The following is a 19233-nucleotide window of genomic DNA, read 5'->3' on the forward strand; positions in this document are numbered from 1 at the left end:
TGTGTTCGCACGCACACACACTGCAAGACAAAAGATGGATCTAGGCACTTAATTTGATTAGTTTTTATAGAGAGAGCTCTACATGTGATATTCCCCTGAAGGAAGAATACATTGGCCCAAATCTTATGTAGTCTTAGGTAGAATTAGATATAGACATAGATAGAATTTATCATCGTTACACAAGCAAGATGCTGTAAGCCTGAGTGAATCCTTGGGCAAGGCTTTACAAATTTATGTAATAATGGTTTCATTGTATCTTCTGTTTGTGGGTTGACATTCTTCAAAAACCAGGGAAAACATCAGTTTGCTCCTAACAGTTAGAACAATAAATCAGAAGTTGTGAATGCTCCAACACTGGACGTTTTTAAGAAGAGACTGGACAATCATTTGTCTGAAATCGTATAGGGTTTCCTACCTGAGCAAGGGGTTGGACTAGAAGACCTCAAAGGTCCCTTCCAACTCTATTATTATTGTTATTATTATCAAGGCAATTTCTAGTTTTTAAGTGTTCGGTTCCAGGTAAGTGCTAAGCAAGCTACAGATCCTGGATTATTTGGGTAGCTTATTTACTGAATTAGAGTTGGTCTTAAACATTGATTTCTAGTTTGTATGTAATTAAAACCCAATCCTGAAAGTTCACATAAATGACCAGTTCCAAAGTTGAATTAATGCATAGGTAACTTCTGTGAGGCTGGGGGATGGTGAAATGCTGCCTTAGTTAAAAGTTTCATGAGAACTATGGAAACAGTCTCCAAAAGGCTCAAGAGTGGCACTACTAAAGCATTCAAGAATGTTCATTATTCAAAATAATAGTGATTAATTAACAGAACATTGTGTATTGAACTATGATTGAAGCAAATATTAGTTACAGCACAAACCTCAGAGGTCCCTTCCAGCCCTATGATTCAGGTAAACAAAATGTGCTAACAATAGCAGTACAAGATAATTAGGATTATTTTACAAGCCCAGCTTTCTCCCAAATTGCTATCCTTGGGTGGGACGGTGGGAGGTACAAGTCCAATGCATCTAGGAACAGCCAGGCTGGGGAAGGCTTTATTAGCTGTTGGCCTTGAAAGTAGATTTTCTGGGTAAAAATTCCATTGCATAAAATAAGAAATGGTGTGGAAATAAAAATTAGACTGCATAATAAATTCTGACTTAATCCAAAAAGCAGACTTATTTATCAGATTTGTAAACTATAACTACACCGATTAATAGCTCTGACTTAAAACGCAGTTATGTTAATTGACTTTAATTCAAATTAAATATCCTTGTAAAAAGTTCTAAAACGGCCCCCATCAGACAGCAACTCTGTATTTGTAAATACAAAATTATTTGTATTTTAAAATGCAGAGAACAAAAAGGAGACATTTCTTCTCACACTAAAATCTGGAACATATGAATTTTCTATTAAAACTGTTTCTTAATTTGCCAAGAGTTGAGTCTTTGTTACATGTATGCAAATATTATTGAGGTGATTGATGCTACATGTTTTTGTTAATCATGACTGGCTTCAGATGTGTTTTATTCGTTGGCAGTTCTGTAAATTCAGCTGCACAAATTATTTGTTGGAGAAAGATGTTAGTAATCAAGCTGAAAACAATGATAATGAGGAAATCTGGCAAATCACTAGGAAGGAGAACTCATAGTCCAGGTCCCACTTTCCATACCTTGAGTTCACCTCCTAATTGACACTGAAATTAGGGAATGGAAAAGGGGCTCTAAAGAGAGTTTTATGGCACCAGGAATCATTGGATAGGTTATATATTTAGGAATCTCTATTTTAGGTCGAAAACAGCCCTGTGTGAAAAACACCATAAAATGCCATATGGAATAAATCAGATTATGTATTGAAACAATGATGTAATCAGTTTAAGCAAGATTTTGTCAACCTTTTTTTTCCCTCTAGCATGTTTTAATACTTTCCAGAAAAAAACAGTACATTTGATGCTGGGAATTTTAGGTTGACCTGTCCATTCTCTATATCCTCATACTAGCTTTTCATTTTTGTTCTCCAACATTTTTAATGCGCCGCAGGTAATCTTTGGCATGTTGCTTTGCCACTGTGTGATCTTTTCTGTCTCCTCTCTCTCCAATTTCCTTTATCTCTTAGGAGCAGGCCATTGAAGTGTTAACACGATCCAGCCTGGAAGTAGAACTGGCCTCCAAAGAACGAGAAATTGCTCAGCTGGTTGAAGATGTTCAGAGACTTCAAGGCAACCTTACCAAACTTCGGGAAAATTCCACCAGCCAAATCTCCCAGCTCGAACAGCAGCTGACTGCCAAGAACAGCACTCTCAAAGTAAGCAAGCAGTTTGGTTTCCTCCGTGGCTTTAGATAGGAATCTGGGAGGAAGGTAAATGGCATATTTGACCCTCTAAAACTATTTTGACCTTATTCTTACTGCTGTGATAGGGCCTTTCAACCAGTTAATTTAGAATTCAGATTGGTTCTGTCAGAAAAAAAAGCATCCAAGAGAAAGGTAAAGGTAAAGATTTTCCCTTTAACCAGTTATATCTGACTTAGGAGGCAATGCTCATCTCCATTTCCTAGCCGAGGGAGCCAAGTTATCTGAAGACACTTCCATGGTCATGTGGCCAGAATGACTATATGCCGAGGCACACAGAATGCTGTTACTTTGCCACCGAAGTGGTATCTGTCTACTCGTATTTGGGTGCTTTCAAACTGCTAGATGGGCAGTTTGAGCTGGTACAAGTAACAGGAGCTCACCCCTTGCACAGTGCCTGGGCCTCAAACCTGGACTGTCAGTAAGTAGGCAGATACAGTCCATTTGTTCTGCATCAGGAAATTTGACTGCCATTCGCAGGCCAGAATCTTGAGATACTCTCATTTGCCCAGGAAACAAGCCGTCTATGAGAGTTTACAGGAGGACACTGTCTTTGGGGAGTTTGCTATTTGGGAAGCAGAGATTTTGAGTGATAACATATTACATATTTCATGAAAGCCAGTTTGGTATAGAGGTTAAGGCATCAGGCTAGAAACACAGAGATTATGAGCTCTAGTCCTGTCTTAGGCACAAAGCCGACTGAATGGCCTTGGCCAGTTACTTTCTCTCAGCCTTAGGAAGGAGGCAGTGGCAAACCACTTTTGAAAAACCTTGCCAAGAAAACTGCAGAGACTTGTCAAGGCTCTGAGAGGGTTGAACAGAAGTTTTTTTAAAACAACAACAACACACCATACTTTGTAAGCCCTATTTCTTGATTTGAAATTGGGGGAAGTCTGGTTGCTATATGCATAGATATATGTTCCTTAGTTGGAGAAAAGACAACACAGCCCAATACTCTACCTCCAATATTTGGTTGGGTAATATTAATATAAAATCCTGGTTCAGAGCTGTGTGATTTCCTGCCCATTGGAGGAAGAGATTAAATTTGATGCAGATTGAGTGATTAGGAGTGATTACGAATACGAGACAAACTAAAATCTGGAAGACTTACTACACTGATCTTCCTCATTTATTTGTTGTGCCCACTGTTTAGGCTAATGCATCAGATGGGCTTCTTGATAAACTTTTCTTAACTGCTGCATAGGAATTTCTCTCACCCACCCACCCCTCTGTTAATGCATCATCTGCAAGCTCGTGGAGGAGTATTTTTAGACCTTGCACAGCATTAGAATCATGCCTTTTATTTTGTCTGAAAAAGAAGCAAGTTGATAGTTAGAGCCAGATTGTCTCACAGCTTGAACTTTTTGTTCCACTCTGTGTTTCACTGGGTTCTTCCAGACAATTATTATGCTAATCTTTTTCCACAACTGTTGTGGGCTGTGAAAGCACTCGGGGTCTAAATGGCTGGAATGCACAGTTTCACATTTGTCAAAGGCCATACTAAGTTAGTTTTTCCAATTTCTCTTCTTCCTATGATGATAGGCATCTGCATGTTCAAAGTGGGGGGAATAACCATCAATTTCAAAAAAAGACCTAGATGGAAGTTAGCTTGAAGAGAGGTCAATAGATCAGATGTTACAATATTGTACAAAAAAAACCCCTCAATCCCTATTGATGAATTCAAGAAATATCTAGCAGTGAAAGTTCTATATTGCTTAAAGCTTTGTAGGTTGAAATCTGGATTTAAAATCTTATTTGATATCTAATTGCAACCAATGCAGTTGCTTCAACACAGATGTAATGTGTGCACCACCAGGCATCCCATTCAGCAACCTGGCTTCATTCAAAATCATCCACAGTTTTCAGATCAAGCATAAACATAGACATAACAATAGTCCATGCCTGATTCTACCAGTATGTAAATAACATTTGTTAATCTGTACCTCTCCAGAAAAGGGCATCATTGGTTTATTAATTAAACAAGAAAATAGGCACTCCCGAACACAAGAGTCATTTTGGGCCATAAGTGTAAATTAGAACACACGACAAAATCTTTGCTTATTTCTTTGCTTATTGCTTAAGTCTCATTTAGAATAGGCAGACTGTCCACATGCTCTGTTTGGGAACTATCCACAAACCCAAAAAGTGGTCTTGCGTTCAGGATTTCTTAGTCTTCATTCAGTCCCTCATTTCATCTAGACACACAGTCTCAGTGATATACAGAAGTGGAGCTGATGTCATTGATTTTGGGTGATAAACCATAGGAAATCAATTTGTTCATATCAGACTATAAATAACAACAGCAACAACTATATTTATTAACTTGGTAGGAAGGCCAAATTGTGCAATAAGACTAATCAAAATTATTTTTCATTTCTTTATTGCCTATAAGCAACTGGAAGAAAAGTTGAAGGTGCAAGCTGACTATGATGAGGTTAAGAAAGAATTGAAGTAAGTGTATCCACCATTGAGTTGCAGCACTTTTTCTATATAAATGAAATGGTTTTGAGCTAAGGCTCAATTTGTAGTCACCAAGCAAAAGAAAAAGAAATGTTTGTCATTTAGGGCTATCAATCTGTCCTACTGAAAAGGTTAAGCATTATGGAAACCATACACATCACATATACAAAGAAATTTTGAGAAATGTGTCTTGAACATTGTTTATAGTCTTCAGTTGCTTAATGGAATAATTGGTTTTGTGAAAATATAAGAGGGCTTCTTTGAGTTCTTAATTTTAAGGTGCCCTGTATTCAAATAGAGAACATAGTGCAGGGTCCAATCTGGATCGGTCACTGGGATCAGAGGTTTTGTCTTCCGAGCTTTTGGACTTGTGCTGGAGCCCATCTTTAGCCTAGAGCAGGGATCCCCAACCCCCGGGCCATGGACAGGTACCAGACCACGGCATGCCAGCAACCAGTCCGCACAAACAAGCAAAGCCCCATCCATGAGATGCAGACAGCACACAAAACCACGCCTCCTCCTGTCTGCAGAAAAACCTCTCTCCATGGAACCGGTCCCTGGTGTCCAAAAGGTTAGGGACCACTTGCCTAGAGAGAAGTTCCCTGAGGATGGGGATCCAGCACAAGTCCAAAAGCTCGGAAAACAAAACCTCTGATCCCAGTGACCGATCCAGATTGGACCCCGCAACATTATCCTGGCACACATATATTCGCCTTCATTTGTGAAAGAACACTTGTCTCCAGACACCAGTTAAACAACCAAAATTTAACTTGAATTTTAAATTTTAAGATCTCTGTTGTTTTATTGTTTCCTATCGGCATTTTGATTAAATGATTGTGAACCACCTAGAGCAGGGCTAGGCATAGCTGACTCAGGAATTCTGGGAGTTGAAGTCCACGAGTCATAAAAGAGCCGAGGTTGCCTACCCCTGACCTAGTCACCAAGGGATGGCATGTAAGTGTAATAAATAATAATAAAATTCTGCCAAACCTGGTCTAGATTTGTAGAGACTCAAAAGTTTACAGACAGACTCCAAAAAAGGGGCAACTCTAAAAAGAGAAAGTAACTCTCCAGGTAATTGAATAAGGATTGGATAGGCCCAGTTATCATAAAAGGCTGACAAAGGAGTGAAATTTAAAAAGATGGTGGAGAGGAGCCAGAACAGACTGGGGAAACCTGGAAGCAAAGCAAACCTGTAGCCTGGCTAGAACATTAAAAGAGGGCAACTCCCTGCCATAATTTTTTTTGTTATAGGTCCCACTTGAGCTTACCAGTTTTGTAAGGCACCTTGTGGACTTGCTTAAACTTCACCTAGGCACTGTAGAAAGATCCATTATTGCTGGTCTGCCAAGTAGAAAAGGGAAGCACAGATACTCTGAAAATTGTAGGGATTCTACCACAGACAGAAGAAAGCAGAAATATTTCCTTGTGAAGTAAGCAGCGTGAAATGAAGAATGAATCTTTCCTAGCAGGCCTCTAAAAGTAGTTTAAGGAGACCCAGATTTACTGACTTTAATTATTATAAATAAATATAGGTAAAGGTAAAGGTTCCCCCGCATATGCGTGCTAGTCGTTTCCAACTCTAGGGGCTGGTGCTCATCTCTGTTTCAAAGCCAAAGAGCCAGCGCTTGTCCGAGGACGTCTCCATGGTCATGTGGCCGGCATGACTGGACGCCAAAGGCGCACAGAGCGCTGTTACCTTCCCACCCTAGTGGTCCCTATTTTTCTACTTGCATTTTTACGCGCTTTTGAACTGCTAGGTTGGCAGAAGCTGGGATGAGTAACAGGCGCTCACTCTGTTACGCGGCACTTGGGATTCGACCTGCCAAACTACCGACCTTCTGATCAACAAGCTCAGCGTCCTAACGCACTGAGCCACCGCATCCCTATAAATAAATATAAAATCCTACTATTTTACCCCTAGGGTCCTCGTACTATCTCTGTTCCCCTATCTATTCTTTCATATTGCCCACTCGCAGTACCCTTTTCATATACTGGCTTATATTCCAGCATGAAATAATGGCCATTTGTCAGCAGAAGCCCTCTAAACTGTATGTATGACAAGAGTAGTCAGGCTAGGCTAAAAAAAATAAATGGATTCTTTTTTGATGTGAAAAATGAGCCATGTTCAAATGCAAAGAAGGGAACACTTAAACTCTCTGGGCTAATATCTCAAGATGGTTGTCCTTGAGAAAAGAAACGCCAAAGACTGATTTTATATGAAACAACTGAGTTGAAATTTATTCATTTGAAGATTTAGCACTATTTTTCAAGGATTACATGGAGACCATTCTGCATCACACTGCATGTGTTAAATGGCTCACTGGTGCTATAATGTGTCACACCTAATAACTGTGAATGTCCATTGTCAAGAATGTAATTATCACTGTCTATACCATCTACTTCGTGTTTTCCGCTGACCATACTGCATGCAGTTCCACCCATTTAATCTTTGTGTATATTTTAATATATAATTTTTATTAAGAATTTTAAACAGAAAAAAAAACTAAGAACAACAACAATTCTAAGATCTGTGGACTTCAACAGTTGAGGTCCACAGGTCTGAAAGTTGCCAAGGTTGGACACCCCTGCTTGACAGTATAAATCCCAATTACAAATATACTATATTACCTCTTACTCCATTATTACAAAAACATTTTCTCCTTTTTTATTATCTTTTTTTCCTAATTCAATATGTAGATCGTAAGTTTTTTGTTTAATGCAAAAAGTTCATAAACTTCCAGTCAGCAATGAATGTACATAGTGTTTTTTTTTCTTTTTTCAAATATTTTGTTCCTTAATTTAGCCATCTCTGCAAATTTCTGCATCTTCACCAACCGTTCCTCCCTTGTGGATACGTCTTTTCACTTTTGTGAATATTATAATTTTGCTGTACTTGTCATATATAAAAACAAAATTCCATGACTCTTTTCTAGTTGTTTGTCTATCAATCCCCAAAATAAATCCTTTATCAATCCCCAGAATAAATCCACCAAGAGCCTTGGTGGAGCAGTGGGCTAATGCCTCCTTAAGTAACACCAGCTGCCTGCAATTAGTGCAGGTTCACATCCCACCAGGCTCAAGGTTGACTCAGCCTTCCATCCTTCCGAGGTAGGTAAAATGAGGACCCAGATTGTTGGGGGCAATTAAGCTGACTTTGTAATAATGCCGCTTGGGGGTTGTGTGAAAGCCCTAATAAGCAGGCATATACATAGAATGAAGGCTACTGCTAAGTTTCTAAGCCGCCCTGAGTCTTCAGAGAAGGGCGGGATATAAATGGAATTAAAATAAATAAAATAAATAAAAAATAAAATTGTATGTTGTGGTTTTTGTGTCCCTTCTGACACCTCCATTTGAATCTCTTCCAAATCATCTTTAAATCTTTCTAAAAGTTGTCTCACCTTCTGAATAGAATTCATTCAAAATCTCTGCTTTTGAAAGAAAATATTAGATAGGTTGTCCTATCTAAATGAGATTTTTTTTGTGTGTATTTAATCTTTCAGTCAAAAAACCCCCACTTTCTGTTCAATAAAATGCTAATAGCAATTTCTTACTTCTAAAGAAGCATCTGTATTATCCATTTTCAATCTTGTATTAAAATGCTGCTGCAAAATGTGATCACTTGCTTTTGCTTAACAAAATTTTCTTTGACACATTTCTTGTTCTGGCAAATCTAGAATTTATTCTATAAACTTTATCAATCTCTGTCTCAGTATCCTCCTCTTCTCAATCCAAAAAGTTTTCTAAAGCTTTAATAATCCTTTATCTAATATCTTCATCTGAGTTTTCTGGAATTGCTCTAAATCTCAAGTAGAATTCCTCCTCTCGATTTCCATATTTCCATTATTCAATTCTCTTTCTAACTCTCTATACATAACGTCATCTTGCTTTTTAAAATGTCCATTTTCCCATTAATATGTTTTATTTTTCTGAACATTTGTTTTGCAAAACTTTCCATTTTCCTAACTTTTTCTTTAACCTCTTTCCTCATCTTTGCAAATTTTTCATACATTCTTTTTTGAAATGCTTCAATGTATTATGCAAAGATTATCCAACTTACTTCATATTATCTGACAAATTTGGTGTCATTCTCTTCTCTGCAGATTGCTCTACCAAACCTCTCCTTCCTTCTATCCTTGCAGCTTTTCTCATTGTTGCCAATTTGATATTATAGTCTAAAGATAAAAGTAACTCTGGCAGAGGAAAGAAACAAACCTCCTCTCTTTTTTTCTCTTTTCTCTTTCTATGTCTTTAACGCTTTCATCTCTGATGACACATTCCACAACTTCAACCACATCACATTCCACATTTCCATAGCAACAAAAATATCAGAGGCTGGATCATATTACCTTACCTTTTGTTTGGTAACATCCACCAATTTCTTGCATTATTTAGATGCGAAAAGAAAGCATTCCCACAAAGGTTTAATTCAAGTTTATATAAAAGTACCTTCACCAAAAATAAAAATAATGAAAATAAAATGTTACTGTGTGCTTTGTCCATTTTAAACTTTCTTCAATCATCTGATGGTTTTTTTGCCCAAAAATCTTGAATTGTTAACAACTTAAAGTCTTTTTGTATTATTTTAATCCAGAAAAATGATACATTCACCAAGAGGGGTCTTTATCTTGCTACAAAAGAATTTTCTCTTTGTAGATTAAGCAAATCCAAAGTGACTAAAATAGGAATGGCTGGATCCATATAGACTATATTGTAGCTGTGAGTGAAGATGCAATCCCACAACCCCAGCCACTTGTTTCTGTATATATTCATACAGTGCACACAAAGGCATATATATTCATGTGTCACAAGATTGTTCACAAACGCTTTTGCATGTAAGTGTGTGAGTCTTTATGGTGCCACTTGGTTTTGCTGCATCAAGAATTAATACAGTTGCTATTCCAGAAATGATTTTAATGCTTCTAGAAATGAGTTTAATATTTAATGACTCTTCTAGGTTTCATAAGAAATATCAAGCAATTATTTTGTCCTGTCACCTTGGAGCAACTGGTTATTTAAATGAAAAAAAACCCTCCTTTGAAAAGCCTGCAATGGCAGGGGTAGGCAACCTTGGCTCTTTTATGACTCAGGAATTCTGGGAGTTGAGGTCCGTGCATCATAAAAGAGCCAAGTTTGCCTACCCCTGGGCTGTGGAAATAATTTGTGTGTACTGTAGATTTCTTGACAAGCGAGCTAGTATATTTTACATATACTTCACATTTAACATTCATTTACGATGATGGTGGTTGTGATTTCCTTGTCTGTGTTGGTATTTTGCCATTTTATTATGACTGTGTTCCCTCTTTCCCTTCAAGCAACATATATATACATTTATATTGTTTCTGACAGCTTAAAATGTTATATCCTTATTAACCTTTAAATTTATGTTGCAAATGAGCCTGGCGGAATCTCACTGTGCAGTTATTTAGGGGACATTTGAGAGGATGCTTTTCTCTGATAACTAGCATTAGTAGTTATTCTATATTCATTATCAGATTATATGATTCCAAAGAAAAGTTGTTAAAGTTATCACTTAGGGTGTTCCTGGAGAGCCGAAAATTACAGTGTTAATGCCCTTTAGTAAAGCTGTTAAGAAAGGATGGAGCGGAAAATAACTCTACTCTTTTTCCACTTTGCAGCATCCTGAAGTCCATGGAGTTTGCGCCATCTGACGGCTCAAGCATCCAGGTAATTCATTCAATTTTCTGGTAGAGCAAAGCTGGATAAATTTTTTTGAATGTTCACTTGGATTGAGAACTTGCTATTCAAATGTAGCAAGAGCTTGTAGGAATTGTGAGTGGTCACAGCTATTGTTCTTCTTTTACAGAAAAATCTTACATTCTCTGTTAGCTGGTATTCACAGTGTGGCTGCTGGGTTTTTTTAATTTTTCCTGGTGTTGGCTATTGGTGTTTAAACTGCCCTGCATTGCTTTGAAATGAGATGGGCAGCTAATAAATTTAATAAATAAAGGTTACATAGGAAAATAATACAGAAATAAATACAAGAATTGAAGTGGGAACTTGTAGTCTAGAACTTGTGGTCTAACCTAAACCACAAGTTCCTTCAACGACCATGGGTTTATAAGATGATCAGACACAATAATAATTCAATTGTCCCATGCACTTCCAACTTATGAAACTTGGGCTGACTGGCTTCTCCCATGAGTAGAACAGTAGTACACCAACTGGTGAGGATTTGATCATCATCACACACTTTTTGTGGAAGGATTCAACAGGCACCTGCCTATCTGAACCTAGTTTATTGTGACTTGCAAACCATGCAAGATGTATGAGGATGATTAGAATGACCCCAAAAGATAACTGTTTGAAAAGTTGTGATGAAGATGAACTTTCGCAAGTCTTAAGATATTAATGCAGATGACAAATGAGCTGTACTTTTCTATTTCGTCCACTAACACAATTATTTCCACTGTTGTATGAGCATTGAGCTGATAATTATATGAATAATAATTAACAAAGCCAAACCATTTACAACAGGGGTGTCAAACTGTCGGCCCACAGGCCGGTCGCATCATCCAGAAGCCGTGCCCACCCATTGCTGGCAATGGCAAAACTCCCGATATGTTGCACAACGTCACGTGATGTTGCGAGTTTGACGTGTCTGATTTACAATATAAACACCGTGGAGGGGGTTGACTCCAGTTTCTCTTAAATATCAGTTTCAGAGAGAAATAGGGATTGTCAATTTGAACCATCTCCCTGATCTGAACAGTACAACAGTTTTCCTGGCGTGGCATCTCATTCTGCTCGGATTACAACTCCCAGAATTATCTCATTACATTGAAAATTCCACAAATTCATCTCAACACACTTCATTCTCATTACTAGTATGTTGTTCTAAAAGCAGCAACTAGAACTCTAAGTTTAAATCCTAAATGCACTAGTGAACGAAATTAAATCTTGTGCAAAAGTGAAGTATCCCCAGCGTTCCTTGCTGTGTATTTCTTTCATTGAATCATAGGTTACAAATTGGATTCCAGCATCTTCAGTGCACACTTAGTGGTTTTGATGGTTGAGAGGAAGGAAGGAGAAAGGAATGGCTTTGGTTACTACAGTACTTTCAGTTATCTCTTTCACTCAAGCTATCTCTTTCATACAACCTGAAACATAATGTTGCAAGGAAGATAATCCCTGATATTGCTGTGTCTAAAGACAAGCAGGTGTAAAAAAATGATTTAGTGAGGCATTTAAACAGTCTCTACAGCCACTAAGCAAAGCAGTGAAGTGCCATAGGCTAGAATCTGCACTCTTTTGAATTCCCACCCTATCGTCCCGGGACAACAACCTGAACCAGTTCCTAGGTTTTCTCTTTGTTCTCTCTACACCTCCATAGGATGCTGCATCAAAACCACTGGAGGTCTTACTGCTGGAGAAAAACCGCCTGCTACAGTCAGAAAATGCCACGCTGCGGATCACGAACAGTGACCTGAGCGGTAAGTGGATGGGTGAAAAATAGGTAATTATCATTTAGGTTGTGCTTGCTCTCAGGAGATGAGGATGGGGAAAGGGAAGGGGATGTGAAACCAAGGCCAGAGCAATGACAGAAAGATGAATGGTGAGCAAGGATCTTGTCTTATGTTGGAGTCCCCGCTTATACTTATAGATAATAGACTAAGACTCGGAGCCCTTAGAAAAATGGTAAAGGTGAAAGAGGAGAAATGTTCTCATGTGTGGTGACGAGCAGCATTGGAGCCTGCCTTCCCTTTCAATTGTTTAGTCTCACCGTGACATTATTTTCCCATGCACACTTCTCCCAAAACATAGATTGGCGTTTCAAAGAGACCCTGTCTTGTTTTCATAGCTGATTCATTCACTCGAATCCCTGACCTCCTTTATTTCCATTAGCGGTGAATATTGGCTTCATTTGGCTGCGTATGTGTTTTGTTTTGTAAGGGATGCTTTGCATGCCGTAAATGAACAATACAACTGGGGTCTCCAAATAGATAGAATTTCCTGGAGTTTTTATCTTTTTTTTTCCAATTAAGGTTTCTAGAGCTGGTGCCTAATTTGTCAGTGGGCAGTTGGGTGATTGCTGCCTTGCGTGTAATTTCTGTGTTATTCTGTGGCTTCCTTTGAGCAGTGGTTTCTATGTCTTGCGTGTGTTTCATTTAGCCTCGATGAATGTTTGCTGCATTTGGGCTCAGCAAGGTCTGTTCTTATGTGGGGTGGGGGTTGGCGGGGTATCGGAACAACTCAAATGTGCAAGGAACCAAAGTAATATTTGCGTGTGCGTCAATGAATTTTAAACTAAAACGAAAGAATGATGTAACTGCACTTCATGTCATTGTTCTACTGCTAATATTTGGAAGGGGGAATTCTCCAGGCTGCAACATACAAGAAAGGTGCAAACATGAAATGCATGTTGTTTGTCTTGGGGGCCTTGTTTGGCTGATTAAAATTAAAAGAAACAAACACAAAACAAAAACAAAAACCCAAACCACTTTCTTCATTGGCCCTTATTTCAAGAACGAAACAAAACGCAACCTGCACTATTTTTCCCTTTTGTGGGGCAAGCTCTGCATTTTGGTCTTGGTTTCCCCCCTTCTTTTTGATCCCCCATAATGCATTATGTTTGACCTTCCTTGTAGGGTCAGCCAGGAGAAAAGGGAAAGACCAGCCTGAGAGTCAGCGTCCTGCAACCTTGCCGGCCTCCCCTCCTCCTCAGTTGCCCCGCAATGCAGGGGAGCAGGCTTCCAATACTAATGGTACACACCAGTTCTCACCAACGGGTTTAAGTCAAGACTTTTTCAGCTCATCCTTGGCAAGCTCCAGCTTACCCCTGGCTTCTACGGGAAAATTTGCACTAAACTCTCTCCTCCAGCGCCAACTTATGCAGTCCTTCTACACCAAGGCCATGCAGGAAGCGGGAAGCACAAGCATGATTTTTTCAGTAGGTCCCTACAGCACAAACTCCATATCTTCCCAAAGCCCCTTGCAACAAAGCCCAGACGTCAATGGCATGGCCCCGTCACCCAACCAATCAGAAAGCACCGGCAGCACCTCAGAAGGTGAGGAGATAGACACAGCTGAAATTGCACGTCAGGTCAAAGAGCAATTGATCAAGCACAATATCGGACAGCGGATCTTTGGACACTACGTCTTGGGACTTTCTCAAGGATCTGTGAGTGAGATTCTGGCTCGACCTAAACCATGGAACAAGCTGACCGTGAGAGGCAAGGAGCCATTCCATAAAATGAAGCAGTTCCTTTCTGATGAGCAGAACATCCTGGCTTTGCGCAGCATCCAAGGCAGGCAGAGAGGTGAGTGAGGAGGCAGTAGCCTCCATCTTCTCTTTTGGCATCTATGTTTGTCTAGATAGGAGACACTGTCAAAAGAGAATGGTGTGTGTGTGTGTGTGTGTGTGTGTGTGTGTGTGTGTGTGTGTGTGTTTAAGTTGTGGAAAGAATAGAGAACACCTTGCTAGGAAACAAGCTGAAATAGCAGAGTAAAAAGATAGGTATCTAAGGATTGTGCTCCATCTCCATGGGAATGGAATGTGAACTGCAAAAAGACAAAAGTACCACCGTGCAGCTTGTGTTCATTTCTGTGCGGCTGACCTTGGAGATGGATTCCAATGGGCTGCGATCCGTGTACGCTGATTGAGAGCATACCTCTTAAACCAGAGGTCCCCAACCTTTTGGGCACCAGGGGCCATTTCTGTGGAGAGAAGTTTTTCCACAGACTGGAGAGTGCGTGGTTTTGTATGCTGTCTGCATCCCGCGGATGGGGCTTTGCTTGTATAGGCAGACCGGTTGCAGGCATGCCACGGCCCAGTACCGATCCACAGACCGAGGGTTGGGGACCCCTGTCTTAAACTATCTCACATGCATTGGGCAGCAATGAAAGGAGAGCTGATTTTTTTTTAAAGTTTACCTTTGTAGGAAACTTTATCTACCTTGCCTGATCAAACCATAGTAGGGCAGGTTTTATCATTACATGATCCCTCTTAATTTTGGTTTGTTAAGCATACATTACAGGAGAGTTTTTAAAAAGTAAATTTCACCGTCTTAGCTACAGGGGTTCTCCTGAGCATTTGTAAATTTAGCCCTCTTGCCAATAAGCCATCAGGTCCATTGGGCTGCTAGACTCAGAATAACTTATTATCGTCCCTTGTTATTGGGGCCATGCAAATTCATATATGACAAAAGCAGCTAGTGGGCAGTCTGGCTGGCTGGGGAGATGGGTATAACAGTACAAGGAAGAAGCAGGACAGCTAAAAAGTCTCATTGGGTGTATTTAATGGAATTAGAGGTTGCCCATGGAATACAGAGATGAAATAGGGATGTATTCTGTCCAAGCATTATTTCTCTTTACTCACTCCAGCCCCATTCTTTTGAAACAAAACTTTTGCAGAAACAAAACTTCTCCAAGGAGCATAATTTAACTGCTTTTAAGTATCCTAGGATGGAAGGAGTTTCCAGCCTTTTCTTTTAATCAGGCCACCATCACTGAAAGCACGATCCCTCAAAATCATGTCCATAGACTTGAGATTTAAGTAAATTTTTATTTGCATTTTTTTTCACCCAAAATCAAATTTTATTTGCATTTTTTTTTATTTTAATTTCCATTTATATCCCGCCCTTCTCCGAAGACTCAGGGCGGCTTACAAACTTAGCAGTAGCCTTCATTCTATGTATATGCCTGCTTATTAGGGCTTTCACACACACCCCAAGCGGCATTATTACAAAGTCAGCTTATTGCCCCCAACAATCTGGGTCCTCATTTTACCTACCTCGGAAGGATGGAAGGCTGAGTCAACCTTGAGCCTGGTGGGATGCAAACCTGCACTAATTGCAGGCAGCTGGTGTTACTTAAGGAGGCATTAGTCCACTGCTCCACCAAGGCTCTTGTGAGATTGCAAACTTTTTTGTAATCTCAGCATATATACATAAAGCAAAGGAAGGCAGAAGGTCCCCAAATCCTCAGTTGAAAGTAGCTTAGGTAAACAGTTTGGAGAAAAAGTTGGGAGGCCTTCTGTGAATCTTCTTCATCTTTTAAGATCAAAAGTTCACCTATACTCCAGATGTACATTTGGGAGATGCCCTTTGTTAGAATTATTTGCCATATGCTTTGTTTACTTTAAAATATTAACTCTATGTCCTGTCCAGTTATCAGTCTTGTCTGACAATTTGCAGTAAAACAGAAAACAAAATGATACCTCAGGAAGGTACAAGACGCAAATTGTGAAATAGATTCTGGCAGTATATCAGTTTGATAGGCACAGTGAAACCAGCATTAGCTGACAATAGAAGAAAAGTGCATAGATAGTCCTCGTTTAGCGACTGCCTGGTACAGCAACCATTTGTAGTTACAGTAGGGATGAACAAGTAACTGTGCAAGCAGTCCTCACGTTTGCCGGTACTACCTTTGCAGATCTGTAAAGGAAAGGAAAGCTTGAAGTAAGATCATAGTTACACTTAGCGACCACTTCACTTAACAACTGAGTTGACCGCCCCAGCTGTGGTTGCTTTATACCTGTAATGTAAAGACTTAAAAACACAGCTTTTGAGATTCAGTAGCTTGGGACTATGAAGTGTATGTAGCAATGGAACAGATGGGACTGGTCTTGGAAACACAGACCGGATGTGAATGCAGCAGCAGCACCATTTATTTGCTGCACGATCATAGAAAGAGGAGAGAGAAGAGAGTGAGATGTCAGCTCCATTCCACTCGTAAAATTAGCGTTCCTTTACAGAAGAATTGCATGATGTCTCAATCATACCTTCATAAATATTACTAGGGCATCAAATCTTGTGGGTTTTCCTTGGATTCAGAGATGTCCTCTTTAGCAGTAACCACTTACATGGCTCAGAGGTTCTGCAGTAAACGTTAAACATAGCACAAGGTTGAAACTGGTCAAGTTTCACACTGTCTTATAAGATAACATTTAAGATCAAACTACATAATTCTGAAGGGCAGAAGAGTTCATAAGCAGGAATTTGCCAGGTTGCTATTCAAGGATGGGGTTTGCAGAGGGACAGAAAGAATGCTGGTCTGTACATGCTGCAAACTGGAGCATTCTTGTTTTATTAAGGAATATAAAATGGCTGTATTTTTTTTAACAACCTCTGAAGTTTGATATGGCGTAAGACCTCATCCAAGGATGGGAAATGCTGGAAATACATTCCATGGAGAAAGTAGGAGAGCTGCTTCTTTCTCCATTAAAACGTTCTCCTTGGTCCCTGTAGAGGCAAACAGGCAGGCAACACTCAACTGTAGCTGTTATCTTTTCTCTGTAACTGTGAGAACTAAAAACATGAATCTTTAGCCATATACATTTTCTCATACAATGCACTGTTAACACAGCAGCCAATGAGAGCCCAGTTACATGCACCTGAACACACGAAGGTTATGCACAATTGTCTAGTACTTACAATAATATGTGAGTGCCTCTGTGCAAAGGGCATTCACTGTATTCTCTATCCTCTCATTCTTGTATGGGGCCTGGGGGACTGGAGTCCCTGCTTAGCTGCCTGTCAGAATATGTGATATGTCCACAATTCTGATACTCGTAATTTAAAATAAGGTAACAATATACCACATTGTTGGTTTTTTAAAATATCACTATGTATAGCAGTGGTCCCCAAACTTTGTGGCTTGGTGGCCTGGCTGGGAGGAATGGGGAACTGGCTGCTTGAGCGGAGGCCCGTGCACACGTGCAACTCGACTTACGCAAGCAGCCGGCCAGCATGCATGTGCATGCACACGCAGCTCAATTAATTGAGCTGCGCCTACACCAGCCTGCCACTCACACGGCCCGGTTCCCCTCTCCCCCCAGCCATGCAAGCTGAGAGCACACACATGCGCGCCGACCCACCACTTGTGCGAGCTGAGCTGTCCATGCGCATGCATGCCACCCCGCCGTTTGCTTGGCCTGATTGCAAATAGACCATGGTCTGGTAGTGGGCCACGGCCTGGGGATTGGGGACCCACGATGTATAGAATAAAGATCATGATAGTCAACCATTTCCGCCCACTTTTTATTTTCATAAGATGCTAACTGGTATGGTTGGCTTGTTCCTTCTTCTTATTATATTACATGGAGCTTTGGATATTCACTTTGGAACAAACCTCCTTGCCGGTGTTTACATGAAATAATATTGCAAATGGAAATTTCCCATTCCCAATTCCTGAAGCGGAATTGCTTATCTTTCTAAGCAGTATGATTTCATTTGGAAGAGAAGCTTTAAAGAGAATAGGAATTTGAGGAGGTTCTTGTGTGCTTTTTTGAAGCAGAACTTCCCTAGATTGCTAAGAAGTGTTTCTAGCATCTTGCAGCATGTTCCTTTCCTTGGGGTCACCCACTCTTGTATGAATTACCGGCCCATCTCTGTCTTTTTATACCTTTCAGATGTTTATTTATATCTTTCTAATCTTCTTTTGATGCATAGCTATAATCTTTTATTAACCAGTAGTCTGCCTTGCTTCCTTTTTCAAAGTAGCCAGGCCTAAAAGGTTTATGAGCTGCTTGATTTCACTGCTGCCCTTTCTCACCATCCACTCCCTCCTTCCCTCCCTCCTTCCCCCCCCCTCCCTCCCTCCCCAGCCCCTATAAATATTAGGCAGTTCTTGTGTCATCTCACAGCCCAAAGTTATAAGAAGAACCATCCCCTGATTGTTTTGTTCTTACCCAACTTGTTTTTCAACAGAGAATCCAGGCCAGAACCTGAGCAGGCTATTTCAGGAAGTACCGAAACGAAGAAATGGGTCAGAAGGTACGTCACAGGCAGGTGTTTCTCTTTGCGGTTGATCTTTGGGAAGTGAAGTATGCTTAGTTGTGTGTCGTCTTAACTGTTGTTGCTATAAACACAAAGGGATGCAGTTTGATTCTGGCCTGGAATCTGAGAGAAAAACAGACAGTGGGTCCTGTGCAGCTGTAACATGGACTCCATGCAAGCTATGTTTGAAATCACTTCCTCCCTCCTATTCCTCTCCAGATTAGTTCCGTAGCCCGTTGTTCCCTGCCTTAGCAGGGTTTCACGTCGTACGAGTCGACCAAACCGTGCTTTGTGCTAACCAAAGTTATCCTGAGGATCAGTGCTTGGAGCAATTATGGGTCTACAAACACTCTTTCTGAGGTCAACCCTGATTAGCATCTACATGGTGCCAGTGCACAGATAATATAAAATCAGCTTGATGCTGGATAAGGAAAAGAGGAAGAGGAATGATAAATAATGCTTGGCAAAGAGTCAGTGCTATATCTGTACTGGTGCAGTAAGTATAAAACAAACCATGGGTTAGCTTCAAGGTCACTCGTCCCCTCTTTTCTCTCCTTCTAAGTCTATTGCTGTACTAACCTGGCTCCTTCCAAGAAAGCCGTGTCTCACTCAGGCAAAGCTGGACTCCCCTACTGTTAATCCCACTAGTTTTCTGTGTGCTTTCTCCAAGGAACTCAGGATCAACAC

General features: G+C 40.2%; 1 protein-coding gene across 2 annotated transcripts in view; it reads left to right on the top strand.

Moving 5' to 3' along the window:
• CUX1 (cut like homeobox 1) overlaps positions 1–19233 on the top strand; it is a 358099-nt gene that overhangs the window by 220441 nt on the left and 118425 nt on the right. The window contains exons 11-16 of one of the 2 annotated variants that reach the window (XM_083350661.1): positions 2114–2302; positions 4740–4798; positions 10447–10495; positions 12162–12261; positions 13417–14088; positions 18478–18543. In XM_083350661.1, the coding sequence (XP_083206787.1) occupies positions 2114–2302; positions 4740–4798; positions 10447–10495; positions 12162–12261; positions 13417–14088; positions 18478–18543 (1135 nt within the window). The remainder of the gene's footprint in view (positions 1–2113; positions 2303–4739; positions 4799–10446; positions 10496–12161; positions 12262–13416; positions 14089–18477; positions 18544–19233) is intronic. The other variant, XM_083350660.1, reaches the window with a different exon arrangement.

Source organism: Vipera ursinii (genome assembly GCF_947247035.1).
Source record: "Vipera ursinii genome assembly, chromosome: 1".
Lineage (NCBI taxonomy): Eukaryota > Metazoa > Chordata > Lepidosauria > Squamata > Viperidae > Vipera > Vipera ursinii.